This window comes from Arvicanthis niloticus, chromosome X, assembly GCF_011762505.2.
Source record: "Arvicanthis niloticus isolate mArvNil1 chromosome X, mArvNil1.pat.X, whole genome shotgun sequence".
In the NCBI taxonomy this organism is placed as follows: Eukaryota; Metazoa; Chordata; class Mammalia; order Rodentia; family Muridae; genus Arvicanthis; species Arvicanthis niloticus.
The window spans coordinates 3,632,771-3,653,708 of record NC_047679.1 but is presented as its reverse complement, the minus strand read 5'-3'; the positions used below and the strand labels follow the sequence as shown (position 1 = coordinate 3,653,708).

General features: G+C 39.8%; 1 protein-coding gene across 1 annotated transcript; it reads right to left on the bottom strand.

The window, feature by feature from the left end:
• Positions 1-4,034: 4,034 nt before the first annotated feature.
• Positions 4,035-20,714, bottom strand: Fundc1 (FUN14 domain containing 1). Its single transcript, XM_034486161.2, has 5 exons — positions 20,520-20,714; positions 19,688-19,844; positions 16,425-16,500; positions 6,156-6,284; positions 4,035-5,495 (listed from the first exon to the last, which is right to left on the bottom strand). The coding sequence occupies exons 1-5, from the start codon at positions 20,545-20,547 to the stop codon at positions 5,418-5,420; spliced, it is 468 nt and encodes a 155-aa protein (XP_034342052.1). The 5' UTR covers positions 20,548-20,714; the 3' UTR covers positions 4,035-5,417.
• Between the last annotated feature and the right edge of the window lie 224 nt (positions 20,715-20,938).

Genomic DNA, 20,938 nt, shown 5'->3' with positions numbered 1-20,938 from the left:
CTGTATCGAAAAACAAAAACAAAAACAAAACAAAACAAAAAAAGACTTCTAACTTCCATAGCTTTAACGTATTAACCAATGGAGTTTGACTATTTGTGTTTATTGTATTGCTTGTTCCTTGACTATTTGCATCTATTGTATTACTAGTTCCTCAACCTAGAACTGACCTTAATACTTGCATGTAATTAAAATGGTATAAAAGCAGATTGGGAAAATTATAAATATATATATATATATATATATATATATATATATATATATATATATAAAAGAACTGGCTACTATTAGAATCACAGGTTAAATTTTAAAATTTCTTTTGGTTGTCTTCTAAGTATAGGCTTAAAAGTGCTTCTCATCCTGCTGAAAACATCTCTGTTCAATATCTCTGGCCCTCTGGATAGAGGAAAAAGTATTCATGCCTTTAATTCAGAATCATTTTTTGGGTCTCCAAGCTTTTGCTATAGCTTGAAGGCATGAGTCTACTCCAGTTGTTTACAGACACTTGTTAACTACTTTTTCTATAATGAGGATTCCAATACAGACTACAAACAGTAGAAATGCTAATAGCTCTAAAACATTTATCTCAGTTTTGTAAACTTAAAAAAAAAAAACACTTCATGTAAGCCTCATGGAGTTGTGACTTGGATCTACCTGTCACAGGTCAAGTAGATTCCAGGTAAGTACTCCTCTGGTGTCAGTCAATGGTCTTGCTTCCTCACATTACTGCCTGTTCCTGAGGGTGGGTTCTCACCTACCCCTAGTCTTGGAATTTTTTTTCTACCACCCCAACAACAAGGACCACAGGACTGGAAGTTTCAATTTTAAGATTCTCCCCTAAGTTCCTGAAGCTATCCTGAACACACTAGCCTAGAGTTGTCTTTCAGAAACAGCCAGCACTGTACGTGCTGAAAGCTGATGTAAACAAGAGAGCTCTGATGGAACTTCCTACCAGCTTGAGTTCCTGTTTTGGACCAACATTCCAGACTGCTTCAAAAATCCCTGTACTTTGCTAGCCCCAGGTGGCCCAGCATAACCTGGGCAGCAAAGCAGATGTACCCTTTCCTGGCCTGTGAATGGCCATTCCAGTCTTCTTGAGTCTTGACAACAATGTCCCAATTTCAGCTGAGAAGCAGTTATAAAAAACTGTAGTTAGGTCTAAAGGAAATGAGTTCTCTACAAAAATGAGTTGCTTTTCTTCTCTCTGGCAAAAGGGGAAATGGCTACCTATGGTGGCTATTGGCATACCAGGACCCATGCTGGCCTGCAGCCTCCCTCAGTATCATAAGTACTTTGTTATAAAACATTTTGCAAAAGTGCTACTCAAGATGGGGGCTGGAGTCTGACTGAATGGCTTACTTCATGGGTACCAAAGTTTCCTGGGGAAATCAGATGTTTATTTTCTCCTTCTTGCTTTCTCCATCTTAATGCTCATTTGTGAATGTCAGTGTCAAACACTAGAAACACCAGGGAACTTAGAACTATATTCCCCAGATTCAACTCATTCACCTAGAGCTGTGGTTCTCAACCCCTTTGTGGGTCAAATGACCCATTCACAGGAGTCACTTAAGGCCATTAGAAAACACAGATACTTACATTATGATTCATAAGCAAAATTACAATTATGAAGTAGCAATGAAAATAATTTTATGGTTGGAAGTCACCACAACATGGGCAACTATATTAAAGGGTCGTAGCATTAGGAAGGCCGAGAACCACTGTTCTAGAGCTAATGCAGAATGTAATGGGCTTCTGAATTTTAATTATGCCATCTTCATAAAATGTCAACTGTTAAAATAGTAGCTGTACAGGCTCAGAATCAACATTCACCTCAACACGAATCACTGATTTGATTCATATGATCTGGAGCCAATGTGAAATGCAATGCCTAAGGAAACTCCATTCTATACCAGGTACCCTTTGGAGCCAGTGGCCTCTGTCCTAAATTCCTGAAATATGAGCTTCTAACAACCTATACCCTTCCCATAATGGATAACTCCTGTGAGATAATTAGCCACTTGCTCTGGCTTCTGTAAAAACCTGCTTAATAAACACTGTATACAAGGAGAGAAAGCTTCTGCAGCCGAAGGAGTGAAGCAGTTTCTCATGCAGCTACAAATTCCACAGATACAAGCTAATTGTGGTCTCCACCTTTAAAAATCCTTCCCTTCTGTTCCACACACCTTCAATTTGGTACTAAGGTTGTCACCTGCAAGTAGTTTTTTTATAAACTCAGCTAACTGCAATTTGAATTGAGTCTGTGGTTCTTTGGTTTTTCTTTCTCAGTGGTCTCGAAGTCCATAACAGCTACCAGAGGCAAAGCACTAGACAGATTGTATGACCCCAAAATAAAATCCAAAATTCAAAACATTCTCCAAATGTTACTTTGGAGTAAAGTAACATTACTTTGTCAGTACCAACATGATACATCCAAATGGAAAATTCTACAGCTTAGCTCATGGGATAGGTTCCAGTCAAATGCAGGCACAAAACTTTACACGGCAACCCCAAGCCCCCCCCCCCCCAGCCTCCTCAACTGCAATATAAATCTGCACATCTGCAATATAAAAATCTGCACATCTGCAATATAAAATTACCATTACTGTTGGGGTACATGTAGACAATGTGTGAAAGATAAGTGAATTTTGTGTTTAAGACTTTGGGCCCTGGACTGCACAAAGGAAGAAGCTAGCTGAGCAGCTTTCTTCCTGACTGCAGATGTGTCAGCAGTGGCAGCAGCTTCATACTTCTGCAGCCGACTTCACCACTCTAATGGATTATAGGTTAACGTTGTTCTCAACCTCCCTAACACAGTGATCCTTTAAGACACCTCATGCTGCGGTGACCCCCAACCATAAAATTATTTCATTGCTACTTTATAACTGCAATTTTGCTACTGTTATGAATAGTAAACATCGGATATGTGATTCCCAAAGGGGTTATGACCCATAGGTTGAGAACCAATGGATTATACTCAGAGCCATTGTTGTTTTGTCACAGGAACAGAAGGAAAAAAAAAAACTACGACAGGAAATATTCCAGTACAAGAAGTAAAAATTACTTCTGATGCCAAGAGTTCAGATAAGGGAAATTTAGCTAGTGCCAAATGCCATACAAGTTAAGAGACTAAGTAACACATTGCTTCAGGTAATGCTCAACCTAGAGGGAGAAACAGCATAGCCAGAAGGGGAAACAAGGAGACTGAGGGGATGGTAGGGCAGAGTACTGGTAACAACTTACATTTGCATACAAAACATTTCAAACATCTCAAGAGACTTATAAGTGTACAAAAAAAGTATTCTCTTTTGCTGCCTGTTTTTTCGTTGTTGGTGGTGGTGTTTAGTTAGGTTTGGGTTTTAGAGATAGGGTCTATTACATATCCCTGGCTAGCCTAGAATTTGATATGTAGACCAAATTGGCCTTGAACTCACGGAGATCTGCCTGCCTCTGCCTCCCAGGTGCAGGGATTAAAGGTGGGTACCACCACACTCAGCCTCTGTTGTGTGAAACAGGAGCTTACTATATAGCCCATTGTGGCCTCCAGCCACTCTGCTCCTCCTGCATCAGCTTTCTGTATGCTGGGATTATTGCAGTATACCACCATTTCTAACTCTTGTTTTCATTTGTAAATTTGGACTCTTAAAGAAAATTCTCTCCACAAAATACCATATTCGAATAGCTCCCATATTACTATATGAATTCTTCAATACTGAAGTATTGCAATGCCTCTAATTGAAAGCTTGTGAGCAGACATGTTGTGTTTTCCCTACTTTTCTAACATAGCACCCAAAGAGCAGACACTATAAGCATCTTCAAAATAAAAAGACTGGAGTTCCTTGAAGTAGCCTACCTTGCTGCACAGTACCACCCATGTGTGGTGCTCAGAAGCAGGGCCACAGTTCTCACAGTTCTAATGACATGACCTGAACACAATCATGATATTTGCTCCTTTCTAATTTTATAACAATGAAAGCTTTAGTCAGTGAAAATGGAGAAAAGCTCAAAAAAGAATAACAAGTATTTATAAGCACAATCACTTCATATTAAGAAACTGAGTTTTATTTAGCATTCTATATGAGGGACTAATGAGAATAAAAGAAACTAAAATTCAATTGCACATTTGAGTTTAAAGAATTTCATGACAGTACAAGCACACAGCTTGTAACCAATATGAAAAATATGAAATGACTCATTTACAAGACACAGAATATACTATAGGAGCTTCCTATCACAGGGAGATAGTCTGAATAGTTGCAATTGTTCCAATCTGAAGACTCTAACCTATATTGTTCTGCTGTTTTCCCCAGGAACAACCTAGAATTCTATGAACAAGAATAACAATACTGAAAGCTGTTTTTGGACAAGAGATGCTTGGAACAAGTGTGAGGCTGGCCGAGAGAAACAAGTAAATTGGTCTAATATTCAAGTAACATAATGCTAGCAATGCCTGAGAAATCTAGTGCTTACATCACATAATCAAGGCAGCAACTATATTTAAGCTATAATTTTAGGACTACATAGAAAATCACAGTCCTTCAGACAATAAGTTTATATTATACTACTAAGTATTTTAAAGCAACCTGCACTTTTTGGCGAAGAGGCCAAAAAAAAAATAGGATTTTTTAGAAATAAAAGTAAGATGCATTTAAAATTAATAAAGCATATCAATGATCCAACTAATAACAGACTCCCAAATTAGTTCTATTTAAGCTAGCGGGGATAAAGAAATCAAACAGACCCCCCAAAAATTAGAACTTACAAGGAGACATTTTAAAAACTGGAGATATTAGAGAAGGGTTAGGCATGTAGTATTTCATTACAAAAGCCTTCTTTAATGTAAAGATTACACATAAGCAAAGTAAGAAACAGAAGGGGGAAAAATCCTACAGATCAATACATCAGAAGAGTTTAATAGCTTAATAATTCTATTTTGCCTTCCACAAAGGGGTAAAACAATTCTTCAGTTTATTGCAAACACATTTAAAAAAAAAAGTCAGCCATAATATTGAAGCTATGAGACAGGTTTTAATTATTGGCACTAGACAGTAAAGCACAAAGAACTTTGAAAGGAAGATAGGGTACTATTTCATTGGACAGTACATGTAACAGCTTTTTCTGTGTCCACTATATCCAGTGATGATAATCATAGGCTGGTTTCTAAACAAACGTAAATTTAAAAATTTGTAAAATCCATGATTTGCTCAAGAACACTACTGTTCACACGCCACACAGGTTGTCTTACAGCAGATTCTAGCTTGGTAAGCTGCAGGTGGCAAGACACTAAGCTGCTGCATTTGCAATTGTCCAGCTGGCTGATCCTTACTCTGGAGACTCTGGTAGCATTGTGTCATTGAGAGATCACCCTGCTGCCATAGTCTTCCTCCCACTGTTGGATCCACTACCATAGAACCTTCACGTCCTTAAGATGCCAGGCCTAGCAAAAAGCCTCCCACGAAGCCGCTGGATATCACAATGTTCTGCTTGATAAAGTCTGTTGCCTGAAAATCAAAGTGTCAATAAAAATACTCATAATGATGCTACAAATATTACACTGGATAGATATTAACATATTAACTAGATTACGTTACATATTACATTGAATGAGACAGGACAACAACAGGACAAATGCACAATTCTATTTACATATACTCTAATGAACTGACAGTCCAAAAAACGAGTGGAGGTTAGGGGAGGGGAAATTGGGGAAAATAGTATTTAATAAAATTATTTTTTTAAGTTATGCAAATGGATAATGGTAATGATTGTACAGAAGCATGTATGTATATAGTGCCTCTGAATTGTATACTTGCGCATGGTAAACGATGTATTTTAACAACAATAAAATGCAAATTTTAAAAGCTCCTCTTATTTATTGAATTCAAGATAAATTAACATTCCCAACTCTTTTCTTGCCTTTTTTGTTATTTGTTTGTGTTTCTTTGTCTGTTCGGTTTTCTTGAAACACAGTTTTATTTTGTAGCACAGGCCAACAGGCTGGTCTATAACTCATGGCAATTCTCCTGATTCAGTCTCCTAAGTGCTAGGATTTGAGCTACCATGCCTGGCTCGAACATCATTAAAGTAATTCAATCCCCAATCATATTTTCTACTGAAACCTGTTACCAAAAACCAGAAGGCAAAATTTCTCATTGTCTTACTTCTTCAATTATATTGTTGATTTCAGGTGCTGCTTTGTTTGCTCGCTTTTTAATCTGCCTTTTTGCTTTGTTTACATCTTTTTCAACTCTCTTCCAGTCGATCTGCACATAGCCACTGTGACTGGCAACCTGTAAACACACAATGAGAATGACTATTAGCTCAGAAGTAGAAGGCCATGTAGTTTTGCAGGAATTCCTGGAGCTTCTAAGAAACTGTTATTGACTTGCCAATGTACTCAGTCAAGAGGAAGTGAACAAAGGGGGCGTTGTTCCTACTCTTCTTAGGAGTGCTCTGTTACAGTTAGAAACTCAGTTTTAACATGGTAACTAACTAGCTCCTTAGATGCAATGAACACAGGGTTAAAAATATAGTGCATGCTGGGAAGGATTCAAAAAGCGGTATAACTATTATAGCAGCTTTCATCTTACCCTTTAGAATAGGGAATCAGCCAAAAAGACAGATTATCTAAAGTGTATGACTAATAAAAAGTACCTTTTAATTAAATAGATGTGAAATAGCTAGCAATCAGAAAGCAATCAGTTGACAAGTTATTAAATCTAAAATAGCCTGATAAAGGCACTTCACTAGCTCTGAATCTACTTAATTTAAGAAGAGAGTGTGAGGAAAAGTGAACCTCCATTCACTGGTGGTGGGACTGCAAATTAATGTAGTCCATTTGGATATCAGTGTGGAGAAAACATAATAAATCCACCAAATGACCTGGGTACACTATTCCTTGGCAAATGCCCAATGACTCAACATCTACTCCACAGATACTTGCTCAGCCATTCATTGTTCCTCTGTTCACAAGAGCTAGGAAATGGAAACAACTTAAAAGTTCTACAGCTGATGAATGGCTAATGAAAATGTGGTACATGTATACTATGGAATACGATTCTGTTGTAAAGAAAAATAAAATAATTTCCAGGTAAACAGATAGAATTAGAAAACATTTTACTGAATGGGGTAGCTCAGACCCAGAAAGACCAACACCACATGTTCTGTCTCATCTGTGGTTTCTGGCTCCAAATGTTCAGATTTGAGTATATCACCTGGGCTAACCACAGAAATCAGGAAAAAAAAACAAGGGGGAGGGGGCCCAAAAGTATGGAGTGTGCTAGAGATGGGAATAGCAGAATACAACTGATTTAAAGAAGAAAGGGGGGGAAGTGGGGACTGAAGCTTGATTGGGGAGAGGGGAGGGAGGTCAATATGGAGCATGAGGAAAAGGAAAAGAACACTAAGGATGTTTGAAAAAGCCATAAGGAATGATATTATTTTTTTATTTACCTAAAATTACATATAATGCACATTACTGTTTATATATACTTATATAGATGCACACACACACACACACACACACACACACACACACTTACATAAAGTTATGCCACTAGGGCTGACACTACTACCCACCAGACCAATGACTGTTGAACAAAAGCTGATAAAAAAATGCCATCTCGAGTTGCTCAGGAGTCCAAGAGACTTCCAAAATGATATAGGCTATTGCTATTGCCCTTGGTCATTTCCCAGAGGTTGAAAGTCAGTGTCCATTGCTGAGCACATGGCACACTTTAAGCAGACGACTTGGAGGATCTGAACTAGACATGACCTGGGAGCTTGTTCCCTGTGGACTACCTCTTATGGTACGGAGAGGTCCGATACATAATGCCAAGGGGAAAAAAGCAACCAACAGTCCTGCCCATCCATTATGCCTATTAATCACAACAATTAACAGTATGAGAAGATATCCTAAAGGCACAATAGTGACACTCATATCTTGGTAGTAACAAACATATCTATCTATTTGGACTTACGGCCTGCTTAACAGGAGGAAAATTGTGTCTGGTACTTACTGGAAACCTAGTCAACCACACAGAAGTAGTGAAATCGTGGACCTTAGAGGTGAGCCTAGTACTGCTACTTTACTAAATCAGCATAATTCCTAACTGCATTCTAAATACTTAGCTTGATGCCCAGATAAGTGTAGCTTTTACCCATAATCAAAGCAGCTTTGCTTTATAGCAGATGGATATGATTACAAAACACAACTCAGACCTGAGGGATACATCTATGACACAACTCCTGAACCTAAGGCTCATAGAATATCTCCAAATAAAAGAAGTAAGGGACCAGGAAATTTGCTGTAAGATCTTGTCTTCTACCAATGGCAGGCAAGCTACACCCATGAAATTTCACCAATACAGCTGCTTAAAGAGGACCTGAACAATGAGATTACCAATATACAGCTATAATAGAAGAGAAAGTCTCATGGGGCCCCACCCTTAGACAAAGAACTACAGGCAACTAATGACTCCTGAAATGGGGCGAATAGTCAACCCCAGGGTAGAGCCTCTAATTGGTTATCAGGTTCCAAGTTGTCATCCCTGAAATCATATACATATATGCAACACTAAATGCATACATTTATACCTATATGTAATAATAACAAAGGGAAGGAGGCCATGAATTTTGAGAGCAGGGTACATAGAACTGGAGATAGGAAAGGGAAGGGAAGTAATTATGGACTTCCATTTTCATTTATAGACTTTAGAGTAATTGCTTTCCATAATAAATTTCAGACAATCTTTTTCTAAAACTATAGCTAAATGCTTTTTCATCCTACAAACCCTTATATGAAGCTACTGGGCCACTGGCAAAACTGGAACAGGAACAATAGTGAGATGTAAGCAGTGTAAGTAAAATCTAAATATAAATAATCTTACAAGAAATAAATAATTAAGCTATATATACTGTTATAAGTCATTTCTATCAGTCTGATGCATTCTTTCTAGGCTTTTAACCACATACAAAATATTTCAAATAACAAAAATATCTGATTTCATATAAAGAGTCTGACTGCCACCTTAGGCTCTGTGTTCTCTGTGAGTGACTCCACAGCAGACTTTTTTCATCTTATACTTACACACCATGTATCCATCAGACTCCAGCCTCAGCAAGAGAGGCGATCAAATTGAATGATATATGGAAATTTTTCTGGTAGAACCTGACACAGTAATTCAGATCACAGGCATGGAGGTGACAATGAACTTTAAAGGAGTCTTTCTACATGAAAACTGAAAAGTTGCCTTAGGAAGTGTTCAAACCAGTTGACTGCTTTGAAACCTTAACAGAATTTAACTGTAGGTTGAATTTCTTTTTACTGAAATGCAAAGATTTTCTGTGCATGCCTTTAGTTATTGGTTAGAATAGAGTAGCGCCCAGTTGCAGGAGATGAGAAGTGCTGAGACGGTTAGCACATCACTGTCTCTCTGGGGTCCTCCTCTCCAACACCTCCAAGCAATCCAAGTCCTGTTCCTGCACTCTCACTGTTGGTATCAGCCTCCGAACCCAGTGACGTCACTTTTAGGCGACTCCCACATTGTTGCTGAGGCAACAGGTACACGCTCCCAGAATCCACCTGGCTCCGTCACCTGTACCTGGGAGATACTACGTCACCGCCCATATAAAACAGGCAGTACCCCAGACTCCCGCTCTCTTTAACTTCTTATCTCCCCCACTGTCTCCCCACTTTTGTCCTTTCCCCTGAATAAACCTCCCCCCCCCCCCCCGTTGGAACCACGTGGTCTGGAGTGGTCTATTCTGCACGGCGGGCGGCCGGGTTTTCTTTCATCTTTCTTTCACTCACCACATCACAGGCACACATCCAGCTTGGCCTTGACCATATGATTATATTTGTTTGCCAAGAACTGTGAATCTCTATATCCCTGCTAACAAATGGTGTTATGCAAGAAGATGAGTGAGAAATGCTGGGTGAATGATAATAAAGACCATGAATAAATACTAAATCTCCAAAACTGTGCTAACCAACCTGTTTCAAAGAACACTCAGCAAAGTAATTGGACTAGATTATCCCAACGGTTCCTATTATGTTTACGAGTGAGTGAGATGATCTGATCGTTTCCACTGATGAGATTTCCTTGACAAGTCCATGACTATCTTCCCTTAGAGAGAAACCTGGTCAAACTGAAGGGAAAAGTCGGAATTGAGCAACATGTTTCAGTGCAATGATCAAGGATGAATTATCTGTTCCCAGAGAGATTCAAGTACATCTAACCTAACAGGCAAGTACCTTATCAGAACTGACCATATATGTCTCAATTTAGTTTTGCTCACTTTTTTTTCCTAGCCTTTTTTTATTAATCATTTTATTCATTTACATTTCAAATGATATTCCTCCCCCTTCTCGATTATCCCTCCACAGCCCCCCAACCCATCTCCCCTCCTCCCTCCCCTTTGCCTCTATGAGGATGCTTCTCCACCAATTCAGCCACTCCTGCCACACCCCTCTAACATCCCCCTATGCTGGGGCATCAAGCCTCCCTCCCCTTGAATTGATATCAGATAAGCCAATCCTCTGCTACATATGTATCTTGAGTCCTGGCTCCCTCCATATAGTCTTTGGTTGGTGGTTTAGTCCCTGGGAGCTCTGGATGGTCCAGTTAGTTGATATTGTTCTTACGGGATTGCAATCCCCTTTGGCTCCTTCAGTCCTTCCCCTAGCTCTTCCATTGGGGTCCCCGGGCTCAGTTCGATGACTGGCTGTATATATCTCCATCTGTATTGGTCAGGTGCTGGTAGAACCTCTCAGGGAACAGCCATATCAGGCCAGTCAGCAAGTGCTTCTTGGCATCAGCAATAGTGTGGGGGGTTTGGTGTCTACAGATGGGATGGATCTCTAGGTGGGGCAGTCTCTGGATGGCCTTTCCTTCAGTCTCTGTTCCATTTTTTGTCCCTGTCTTTCCTTTGGACAGGAACATTTCTGGGTTAAAAAAATTGAGATGCATGGGTAGCCCCATCCCTCAACTGGGGGCCCACACCTTTCTCCTGGAGGTGGTGTCTACAGGTTGTATCTCCCCTTTGTTGGGTATTTCAACTAAAGTCATAGTCATTGGCTCCTGGGGGCCTCTCACTTCCCTAGCATCTGGGACTTTCAAGTGGCTACCCCCAGTCCCCATCCCCATTGCTACATGTTTCTATTCCATTTCCTGACCCTCTGTACTTCTGTCCCTTCCAATACCTGTTCCTGCCCCCTTTTCCCTCCCCCTCTTCTCTCCCTTCTAGGTCCCTCCCATGATTATTTTGTTTGTTCACTTCTAACTTATCTATATAACTATAAAGAAATGCAAACCGGCAGACTGGAGAAAAGTAAAACAATGATGAGCACTTTTTGAACTGTATTTGACTTTCCTACAGCACTTCAATATTTAATGACATTGGGTAAAGCAGCTTTATTAAAATAAAAGCTTCTCCATTAAAAATAAGGAGTTGAGCTTATAGGTCAGTGGTATAGTTCTTGTCTGGCATATACAACATCCTGGGTTAGATCCCCATAACCACAACAGTAAAAAAAAAAATTACATGTTAAAAGTAGCACCAAGCTTTCAGACAAAGACTCATTTCTGCTTGGAAGCTGTAATGAGGTAGGTAGAGCTTCCTGCTTGTTAGCCTCACCATCAGAGATTCAACTGGCTGTTCCATTGGAAAGACAGACTCGACTCCCCAGCTCCCAATTCCAGAACTTCAGAAATTTTTTCTTAGACTAGTTAGATTTCCCAAAATACCAACTCCCATTAAGGATTTAGAGCTACATCAAATTTTAGTGCCTATTTCTTAAACATGGACAACCAAGGATCATCAGATGCAGAGGAGGGAAGGCTTTTAATATGAAAACAGGAGATCAAAACAAGCTAGGAAAGGGAGGGCTACACTTAGACAAGGGGCTTCGGGCTGCAGTCTAGGGATTGGCTGCTTGTCTAGCATGTTTAATTCTTAACATTGCAAAAACAAAACAACCAAAACACCAACAAAAACCAAAATTAGGGAAGCAAAAGCTGTAGGGAGAGGTTTTAAAACAAACCAAGAGGTGAAAATGTGCTCAGTGGTAAAGCATTTAAATTCTGCCTTGTAGGTACAAGGCCCTGCGTTTGACCCCCTAATACCATAAGAAAAAAACAAAACAGGGAAGGAAGGAAGAAAACAGGGAGGGAGGGAGGGAGGGAGGGAGGGAGGGAGGGAGGGAGGGAGAGAGAGAAGGGGCTAGAAGGAGGAAAGGAAAGATGGAGGAAGGAAGGAAGGAAGGAAGGAAGGAAGGAAGGAAGGAAGGAAGGAAATAAAAAGGCAGGCAGGCATGCTGGGGAAATGGCTCAGAAGGCAAAGGGTCTGTTATACAAGCATGAAAACCTAATTTTAATTCCTAGTACTGACATGGAAAAGCAATGAATGTATACTTACTAGAAGCACTTGATAATCAAAAGGCATTACTATGTTTGTTTTGTTTCAGAAGAATGTGAAAGATGAAAGCGGGTGGTGAATTAAGGGTCTGGGTTGTACCTCAATGGGAGAGGGTCTGCTAGGCACACATGAGACCCTGGGCTAAATCTCCAGTACTGCAAACAGATGCCTATCACTGCAGTGTTGTCTATAACACTGAAAAAAATAAACTGGTAGATAAAGATTCTGTATAGAAACTAAGAACTTCATGCATGACAGACCATTTGAACCAACACTCAAGACCCGTAGCCAATAAAGGCAGTTATTTCAAGCTAGCACGTGGCAATTTAAAAAATTTCAGCCCCATCACTCACTCACTCATTCATTCATATATAGTTTTTATAGTTTTAATAGTTTTTTTAAAATTCATTTTACATCTTGCTCACTGCCCCCCTCCTGGTCACCCCTCCCATCCCCTTCTCCTTTAAAAGGTTGGGTTTCCCCTGGGTATCCCTTCCACGCTGGCACAGCAAGCCTCTGGGGGAGCTTTTAAGAATCTTTTGTTTTCAATTCAAATTAGAGAAGGCATCAAAGCACTCAATTTCTCCCTACCTTCATGGGATTCAGGAGGGTAAATCTCATATAAACACAGTCTGCCTCCGAATCTCTTTAAATAATCATAAACATTTCATAGGAATTAAAAATATAAGCACAAGGGCTGGTGCTACATGTACCACAGGCTTGCCTAGTGAATTCTCAGTACCAATAAATTAATGGACATAAATGAAAAACTGAGCTAGAAACTGAAGTTGAAAATATTTCCCAGAAAGTAAACCAAAAAGATAGAACTACAAAACCAGGAAGCTGAGCTCTGAAAATTAGCCAGCCAGTCTAGGAGATCCATATCATAGGAAATACACTGGCAGGCAGCGCTGAGAGTGAACAAAGAACAGGGACTTATTGGCTAATATCAAAAAAATGTTTGAGTTGAAAAGGGTTACAATGGGTAAGAACAGGCCCGCAGCAAGGACTACCATGTGACAAACCAGAACACAAACACAAACACAAGAAAAGAAATCTGCTAAGCATTTACTGGGAGGTCGGGGAGAGAGGTCTCCGTACAAATGGTCAGGCACTAGAACTGCTGGAGACGTTAAACAGCAACACTGAGTGTGGAAGACAATGCAGCAACATCTAAACCTAGCTAAATTATTACTCATTCAGACATGCAAAAATCTCAAAAATTACACTGCCCATGCTTATTTTCACCACAAGTTACTTAAAGATGTAATAATGGGAAGACGTGGCCCTTGAAAATAGGAAACCGAAACAAAGCAAAGAGAACATCCTGAATGGTACTGAAAGGGAAATCCCCTTGAGAACGAGTGCATGCAAGGCCTAGAAAACTAGCAGGACAGAAGAGTCTGAGACAGCCCTCTCCAGAACACTAAACAGGTTACCTAACGCATACTCCCATGAGAGAAGATTTAGATAATAGGAATACATCAAAAGAAAAAAATTCCAAACGCCCTACTGGAAATAAGGGTCTAAACCTCAAGTGTTTCTGTTGCTTTTTCTACCTTAAAAATTTATTAGTTCATTTTTATTCTGGGTTTTGTTTTATTTGCCTGTTTGTTTTTTGAAGAGAGAAAAAGGTGTGAAACTGAGTGGTGTGGAAGTGGGAGGGTCTTGAGGAGGTGGAGAGGGAGGACCATGATCAGAATTGTGTGTATTTTAAATTAAAAAAAAAAACATGAATTCAAGAAGCTCACTTAACCATAGGTACACAACTATGAAATAATACTCAAGATGGGGCCAGAGGGCATGGGGGAGGGACAGAAAGCATTCAGGTGGGAATAGAACCGGATGACCCAAAAGTAACAGTGAATATTCCATAATGTGAAGCGAATAGTGAACACCTGCAACTGAAAGATCACAAATTGGTCAATTAAGTCAGGGAAAAGGAGGCTCTGTGAGAAGAGGAGGAGTGAAGTCAGGATAGGAGGAGCAGAGGATTAAGCTCTGACAAGCCCCACACAAGTATGTGTCCCTTATTTATGGGTATATATAACTATAGAAAGCTTGTATAGCACTGTCTACTTTTCTAAAGTTAAGCAGGGGTAATGGAGAAATCTGTAATTGGTTAGGATTCATTAGTTGTAAATACTCTTGTACTCAGAGCAGCTCCAATGTCTATTTTAAGAAGGCAATATGATAAATATCTACTGAACAACATTTAATATTGTTACTAGCAAAGCTTTAAGTCTTAACTCAAACTAATACTTATCTTTAATTATAAGCAAATGTTATGGAATACGGAATCAGGCCTAAGCATATGAAGCAATTAATTAGTTTAAAAGACGTTTCTTTCTCTCGTTTTTTTCTTTCAGGTCCCTCCTACTGTGTTTTCCAGGCTAATTATATCTGTGGGTGAAAGTGATTTGATGCAGACAGGACCTGTGCCCTTCTGCTTTAGACTTAAAATGCCAGGCTTAGAAAGATAGGAAGTACTAGTAATAAAATGTGGATTTGAACAGTGAATACTGAACAACTGAAATAGACTTCTGAGAGGCAAACCTGCAAAAACAGATGAAAGCATACAATTCAATCCTGTCGACAGTTTTAGTCCACTCTGCTTCAGTCTAGTGCCTTTTGCACTGAACAGAAATGACAACTCAGTTTTCAAAATACTGACAGACTAAAATGTCTATGATATTTATCATCTGTATTATTCTATACAAGTGCAAGCCAAATCAGCGTAAGTAAAATTCTCTTCTGTATAAATACTAGCATACATCCAAAGAACCAAATTTAGAAATTAATCACATTGTTTTAGCTCTAGCACGAGCAATATTACAATAACAATATTAAGATTGTTATTAGTAGAAAATACAGCCTTAAAACAGCTGACTAGGAAACCACTTGCACCAGTGCTTAACTCATATAAATACTATCTCTTTGCACTTAAGATGACTACATTGGTTATTACAGGATCAATGGCTTAGGTACTGATGTCAGATTTTGGTTGCTACGAACAGCAATCATTTCTTAAATCTGATATAACTGACAGTTCTTTGCATCTTTGAAACCGCTAACATTTATTCCCAAATCTTCAATTTTGAGATTTGATCTTCTTCAGGAAATGCTATTTTAAGAAAAACACATATCAAACAGACATGAATGGTAGATAATATCCTCACAAATGCTCTCTAATAGCAAAGGATTTTACCCCTAAAAGAGGATGAACAAAATTAACATTTTAATCCACCTGTCTCAGAAATAGTACTGTAGATAGGATTATGGATATTTTTTAAACTTAAGTTTTCTACTTTCTACTTCTTCCTTCCTTTCTGTCTTCTGTCTTCTTTCTTTTCTCTTTTTTTCCCCTATAATGTCTCAGTATATAACTGGTAGGCCAAGCTGGCCTGGATTTCTACATTCTTCTGCCTTAACCTCAGCCATTGGAGTGCCGGGATTCCAGGCCTATACCACCACACTTGCCTCTGGTTCTTCAGTTTAAAAAAAAAAATGTCAGAAATGTTATTAGTTGCTCAGCATTTGACATAACTAGGCATTAGTTTATAGAAAAACTATAATGTATGCACAGTGCAATCTATGAACCAGGCATGGTTGCAAACATCCTTAATCCCAGGATACTGGTAAAATTCAAAGGCTGAACTTCTAAACTACACCCCCAAATCTGTTTGGTTTTAGTTTGAAGATTATGTCTTGCTTTGGACTTGTGGTCCTTCTCGCTCAGCCTTCAGAGTAGCTGGGATTATGGATGTATGCAACCACATCAGACTCAGTTATCTTTTTAAACAGCTAACATCAGATCACACTGTGCATATATTAGAGAATCAATAAGTATTTTTCTTGCCTGACAGATGCAAAATTTCAAAGCTCATTACAGTTTTTCTATAAACTAATGCCTAAAAGAAAAATCATACCTTCTATTGAAATGACCAAGGAGGAAATGAGTAAAGCTAACATTCTCTACTCTGTCCAAGCATAGACATAAATGTCTAACATACCTGTAGAAGAAGAAAACCACCACCTACTGCAGTTGCAGCAAGTTTTCCAACCTTCTGGAATAAAAATCCTGCACACCTTTAATGACAGAAATAACAAAAGATGAGAACAATCACTGGTGTACTCAATTTCTTCTACATTTTATTGCTGTCCTAATAAAAGCTTAATGTCTTCCCATTTCTTTTGACAGTGTCCTTTGCCCGCTCAGAAACATTCCGTGTTTTCTTTCAGTCATACAGGGTGGTTAAAATGCACACTCTTAAATGTCTGAGATTCGCTGCATAGTGAGGAAAGGAGAGAAGAGGGAGACTTAAAAAGAAAAATCAAAAAAAAAGCAGCTATTGAAACCAATCATGAGTGCTTGGATTCATTATAGTGCTACATTGGTGTAAGCTAAAACTTCCCACAGTTAAGTCACTTGTTTGTTTGTTTTGCTTAATGCAGTCAAGGTGTTCCATAGACCTGGGCAATACTCACTCTATCCATACCAGCTCCAACCCAGTTAGTTTCAAATGCATCAGCGTCTTTATTTGAGTTATTAATTTCCTGCTTAGGAAAACCCTTCCTGCCCCTTGTGTCATTCCACTTCGATGATTACACTGCCCACATTTGTCTCGTCTCATCTAACTTTGGAATGTCAACCTATACCGCTTGAGCACCCTCACGGTCCATTCACTATTCCAGATCAAAGTTGCACAAAAGAATCCCACATTTCTAATCTTAGCCTTGTGCCCTGAATTGGTGTTCCCAACAAATTAGTGTCATTCATGAGACTGTACTTGGAAATCAGGTTGATGTAATTAAGTAAAATGAGGTCATACTGGAGCACAGTAGGCCCTTAACTCAATATATGTCCTGTCACAGGGACACAAACACAGCCCAAACAGCTGCTACTGAGGCCCCAATTTCTAATTGATGGTACTAGCCCCCATTTGCCAGGTCATGTTCATCCCAGACTCCTATCCGTATCTTCAAATACCCCATCTTGAAAACGTTGCCTGTTTTCTCCTTTCTATGTTTTATTATGAATTTTTTATATAGTATGTGTGTCTAAATATTCATACACATCCAAGCACAATGTACATGAGTTGGTTCTCTTCACCATATGGGACCTGTGGCTAGAACTCAGGTCACCAGGCTTGGCATCAAGCCTACTTGCTGAGCTATCTCGCCAGCCCTCCTTTCCACTCTGAAGAGCATCATTACCTTTTGAATATAATGTTGGGATTCCATAGCTTTGCCTCTGGTTCACGCTCTAACAGCAGAATCAGTATTCAGGGCTTCTAGGTCTCTTAGCAACCACCTATTCTCATATTAGTTTTCATTTCTTATATAAAAAAAAAAAAACATATGGCTAAATACAATCTCCTTAGGCTATTCTTCATATCCTGAATTGGTCTCAAGTGTTAAGTTAGGTTTATGCCTATTACCTGCTCCTCTTTTATGCCACAGTATCACATCAATGTTATATCCTAAGATTTCAAATGTTCTCAACAATCTGAGAATTCCATTCCTCAACTCTTTTTTTCTACACTGAATCTATACTATAGTCCAAGTCATTACAACAAGTCACCTATGTACTGGCAATATCACTTAGAGGTAGAGTGCCTGTAAGGTCCTGAATTTGTCCCCACACAAGACAAAAACAAGCCACCTGAATATAAGTGTCCTATTACATAGATCAGGTCACAGCTAAGCATGTAAAAGTACTTGCCACCAAGCCTAAAGACCCGAGTTTGACACCCCCCCCCCAAATCCACATGGAAGAGAGATCAGACTCCTGCAAGTGTCCTCTGACCTCCACATATATACTGGGGCACATCTGTATATACACACAAATAGATGGATGTAAAAAACAAACACCCACAAAGTATGACATAGCTCCTGGGTTGAATATCTGGCTGATACTGACAATCCAAATGTATTATTATTATGAATATGTTTCTCATATAGGAGTCAGTAATAAAGGCTCAGAAAAAGAAAACAAAGCAAGTAGTGAAGTCTCCACAAAATCCCAGGTTGAACGCTACACAAGCTGTGTACTGGTCACTAAGATGGCCCTACTAACTTCTGGGTTTATAAGAACACCTGGCAATTATGGGCCTTCTTACCAGGTTAGGTCTACAAGAAGAAAATGTACATAAAGTATCATGTGGCGCTGGGCTTTTGGCCATGACTTTCACTAACCAATCACCTCTGGCACCAAATCATAAATGCATTTAAGGGGGCCGGAGTTGTAATCATCCTACACTGAACATCTAAGTAACCAAGGCCCTCAGCAGAAATTTCTAGTCTGTGTGATTTTTCAGTAAAGCAGTATTAATACTGTGCTCCATGGAATCTTCACAATGATTGGTTGTTTGTTTGTTTTACATTATAAAATGGCATTTACAAGAAGGCACGGGGAGCATCATCATTCCAAGGTACATGAAAAACACACATGAAGAAATGTCATTTACCCATGCCAAGAGGAAGTATGTAAATATTTTAATTAACACAAGATGAATTTACCTTAAAATGTAAAGAAAAAAACTGCTTACAACTTAAGCACTGTCACTTCAAAAAAGAGTCATCAACGTTTTTCAAAATACTAAACTGTTTCTGTCCCTTGTTATCTGGTTAATATTTTATTCCAAAAATAATAGAATTAAAATACATGGTAACAACGGTGTAAACATATGTTTACATGAGTTGTTGCTTAGTTAATGGTTATTACCCACTCCTTATTGTGCTCCACATTATTGCATAATAAGTAATCATTCCATTAATTCTAACACAAAAACAATCTTCTCAGATTTTCTTCAAAGCACTATTATCTTCAGAACTAGTACACAAAAAATTAGAAACCGCTGCATCACTGTGAATAATTTTTACAGAGCATTAATGCTTCTATGTACAGAGCTTCGAATCCTAGAGGCCAGTTCTGCAGTGGGAGTGTTCATGGATTTTTCCAATTGGCACTGAATAGCATGTAACAACTTACTTATTATTAACTTGCTAGCGCTGGAAATTTGATAATGAATTAAAGGACGGATAAACGGTGGAAAATGGAACTATAGTGGGCCCTTGACAAAGGGAAATCATCAAAATCCAACAAGGAGTATCTGAAGGTTGATGCAACCAATTAGATCAGGGAAAAGCCCCAAAGTTGTGCTCTTCTGGAATTTAACCTTGGAGAGCCACTTAAGATTGATGGAGGCTGTGCCATTTACAAAAGGACAATAGCCAGGTTCCCATTGAAATTTAATGAAAAGAATGTTCTCACCAGCCAGTCACGCCGCCCATTACAATCTGGGTAGCTACTGAGTATTTTTCTACCATAGGTCCGGAACTGTGGCCAAACACCCGATTCCACCAGTGGTGTCTTCTTGCATACTCAGTTAAATCCAACACTTCGTAAGATTCGTCATCGCTTTCGTAGTCTTTAAAAATACAAAATGGAAAAAGAAATAAATTGATTCATTCTACAGTCAGAAACGTCTCGCAGACTGTTTTCATAAAAGCTGTGGGGCAACTCACTGTTATGTCTGGCCTACAACTAAAAGGGCCCAGATGGAAACGAATGAGCGTGATTAAGTGGATCCCTGAGACTAGGGCCTCAAGCATAAAGGGCCTAGCAACAGCATCCCGTTTCCTTTCCAAAGGCATAGGGACACGCAGGCAGAGGCCAGTTGAATTACAAAGCAGTGGGCGGTCACCAGCCCAGGGCAGGGTGCATTTCCATCGGTGGGAAAAGGGGGCGAGGGGGATGATCCTCCCATGAAAGGAAAGGTCAGGAACCCAGCAGGAGGAAACCAGAACAGTACTAAAATGCAACCAACCAAATGGAAATCAACCCGCCAACCCTCATACTGTTGCAAGATGGAGAAGGGCTGGGGGGGGGGGGGGCAGGGTCTAGCTTTGGTTAGGTGTGGGTGAGCCGGCTAAGTTCCTCAAAGAGGGAAGGGAGAAGTCTGGTTCGGAGGGGGTCTCTCAAAGGGGCTGTGCAGGGACCGAGCCCCAGAAACACTGGAGGGGAAGGGAGAAACACCGTAGGAATAAAAGGTCCAGAGCTGTGGGCAGCGTCCCAGAGACTACTTCGGGCCCTGGCTGCTCACCTTGGGGAGGGGGGTTCCGGGACGCCATGATACCGCCAGCGGCCAGTTGGGGGTGGTCCCCGCCCGCCTCTCCCCAACACTTTAAAGGACGCTCTAGGCCGAGGTGGATGTCTATGGTCTCTCGTTTTCCTCGGCCTCCTCCTCCACACAAACACACACGCAGTCCGGTCACCGCCCACACCTCCCAGCACAGCTCCTTCAACACTTTGTGCGCAGCCGCAAGGTTTGGGATTTGGGGCGGAATAGCTGGGTCCCCGCCCAACGATTGCTTATGGGAAATGTAGTCTATGCTCTTTTTCACTGTTGCCTGGGCATTCCCCTAACCTGATCTAAATTTCCAAGAGATTTTTTTTAAGATAAAGGAACGGAGGGAGGAGCGACAGAGGCTAATACAACAGGATAACAAGTTTAGTATTGGC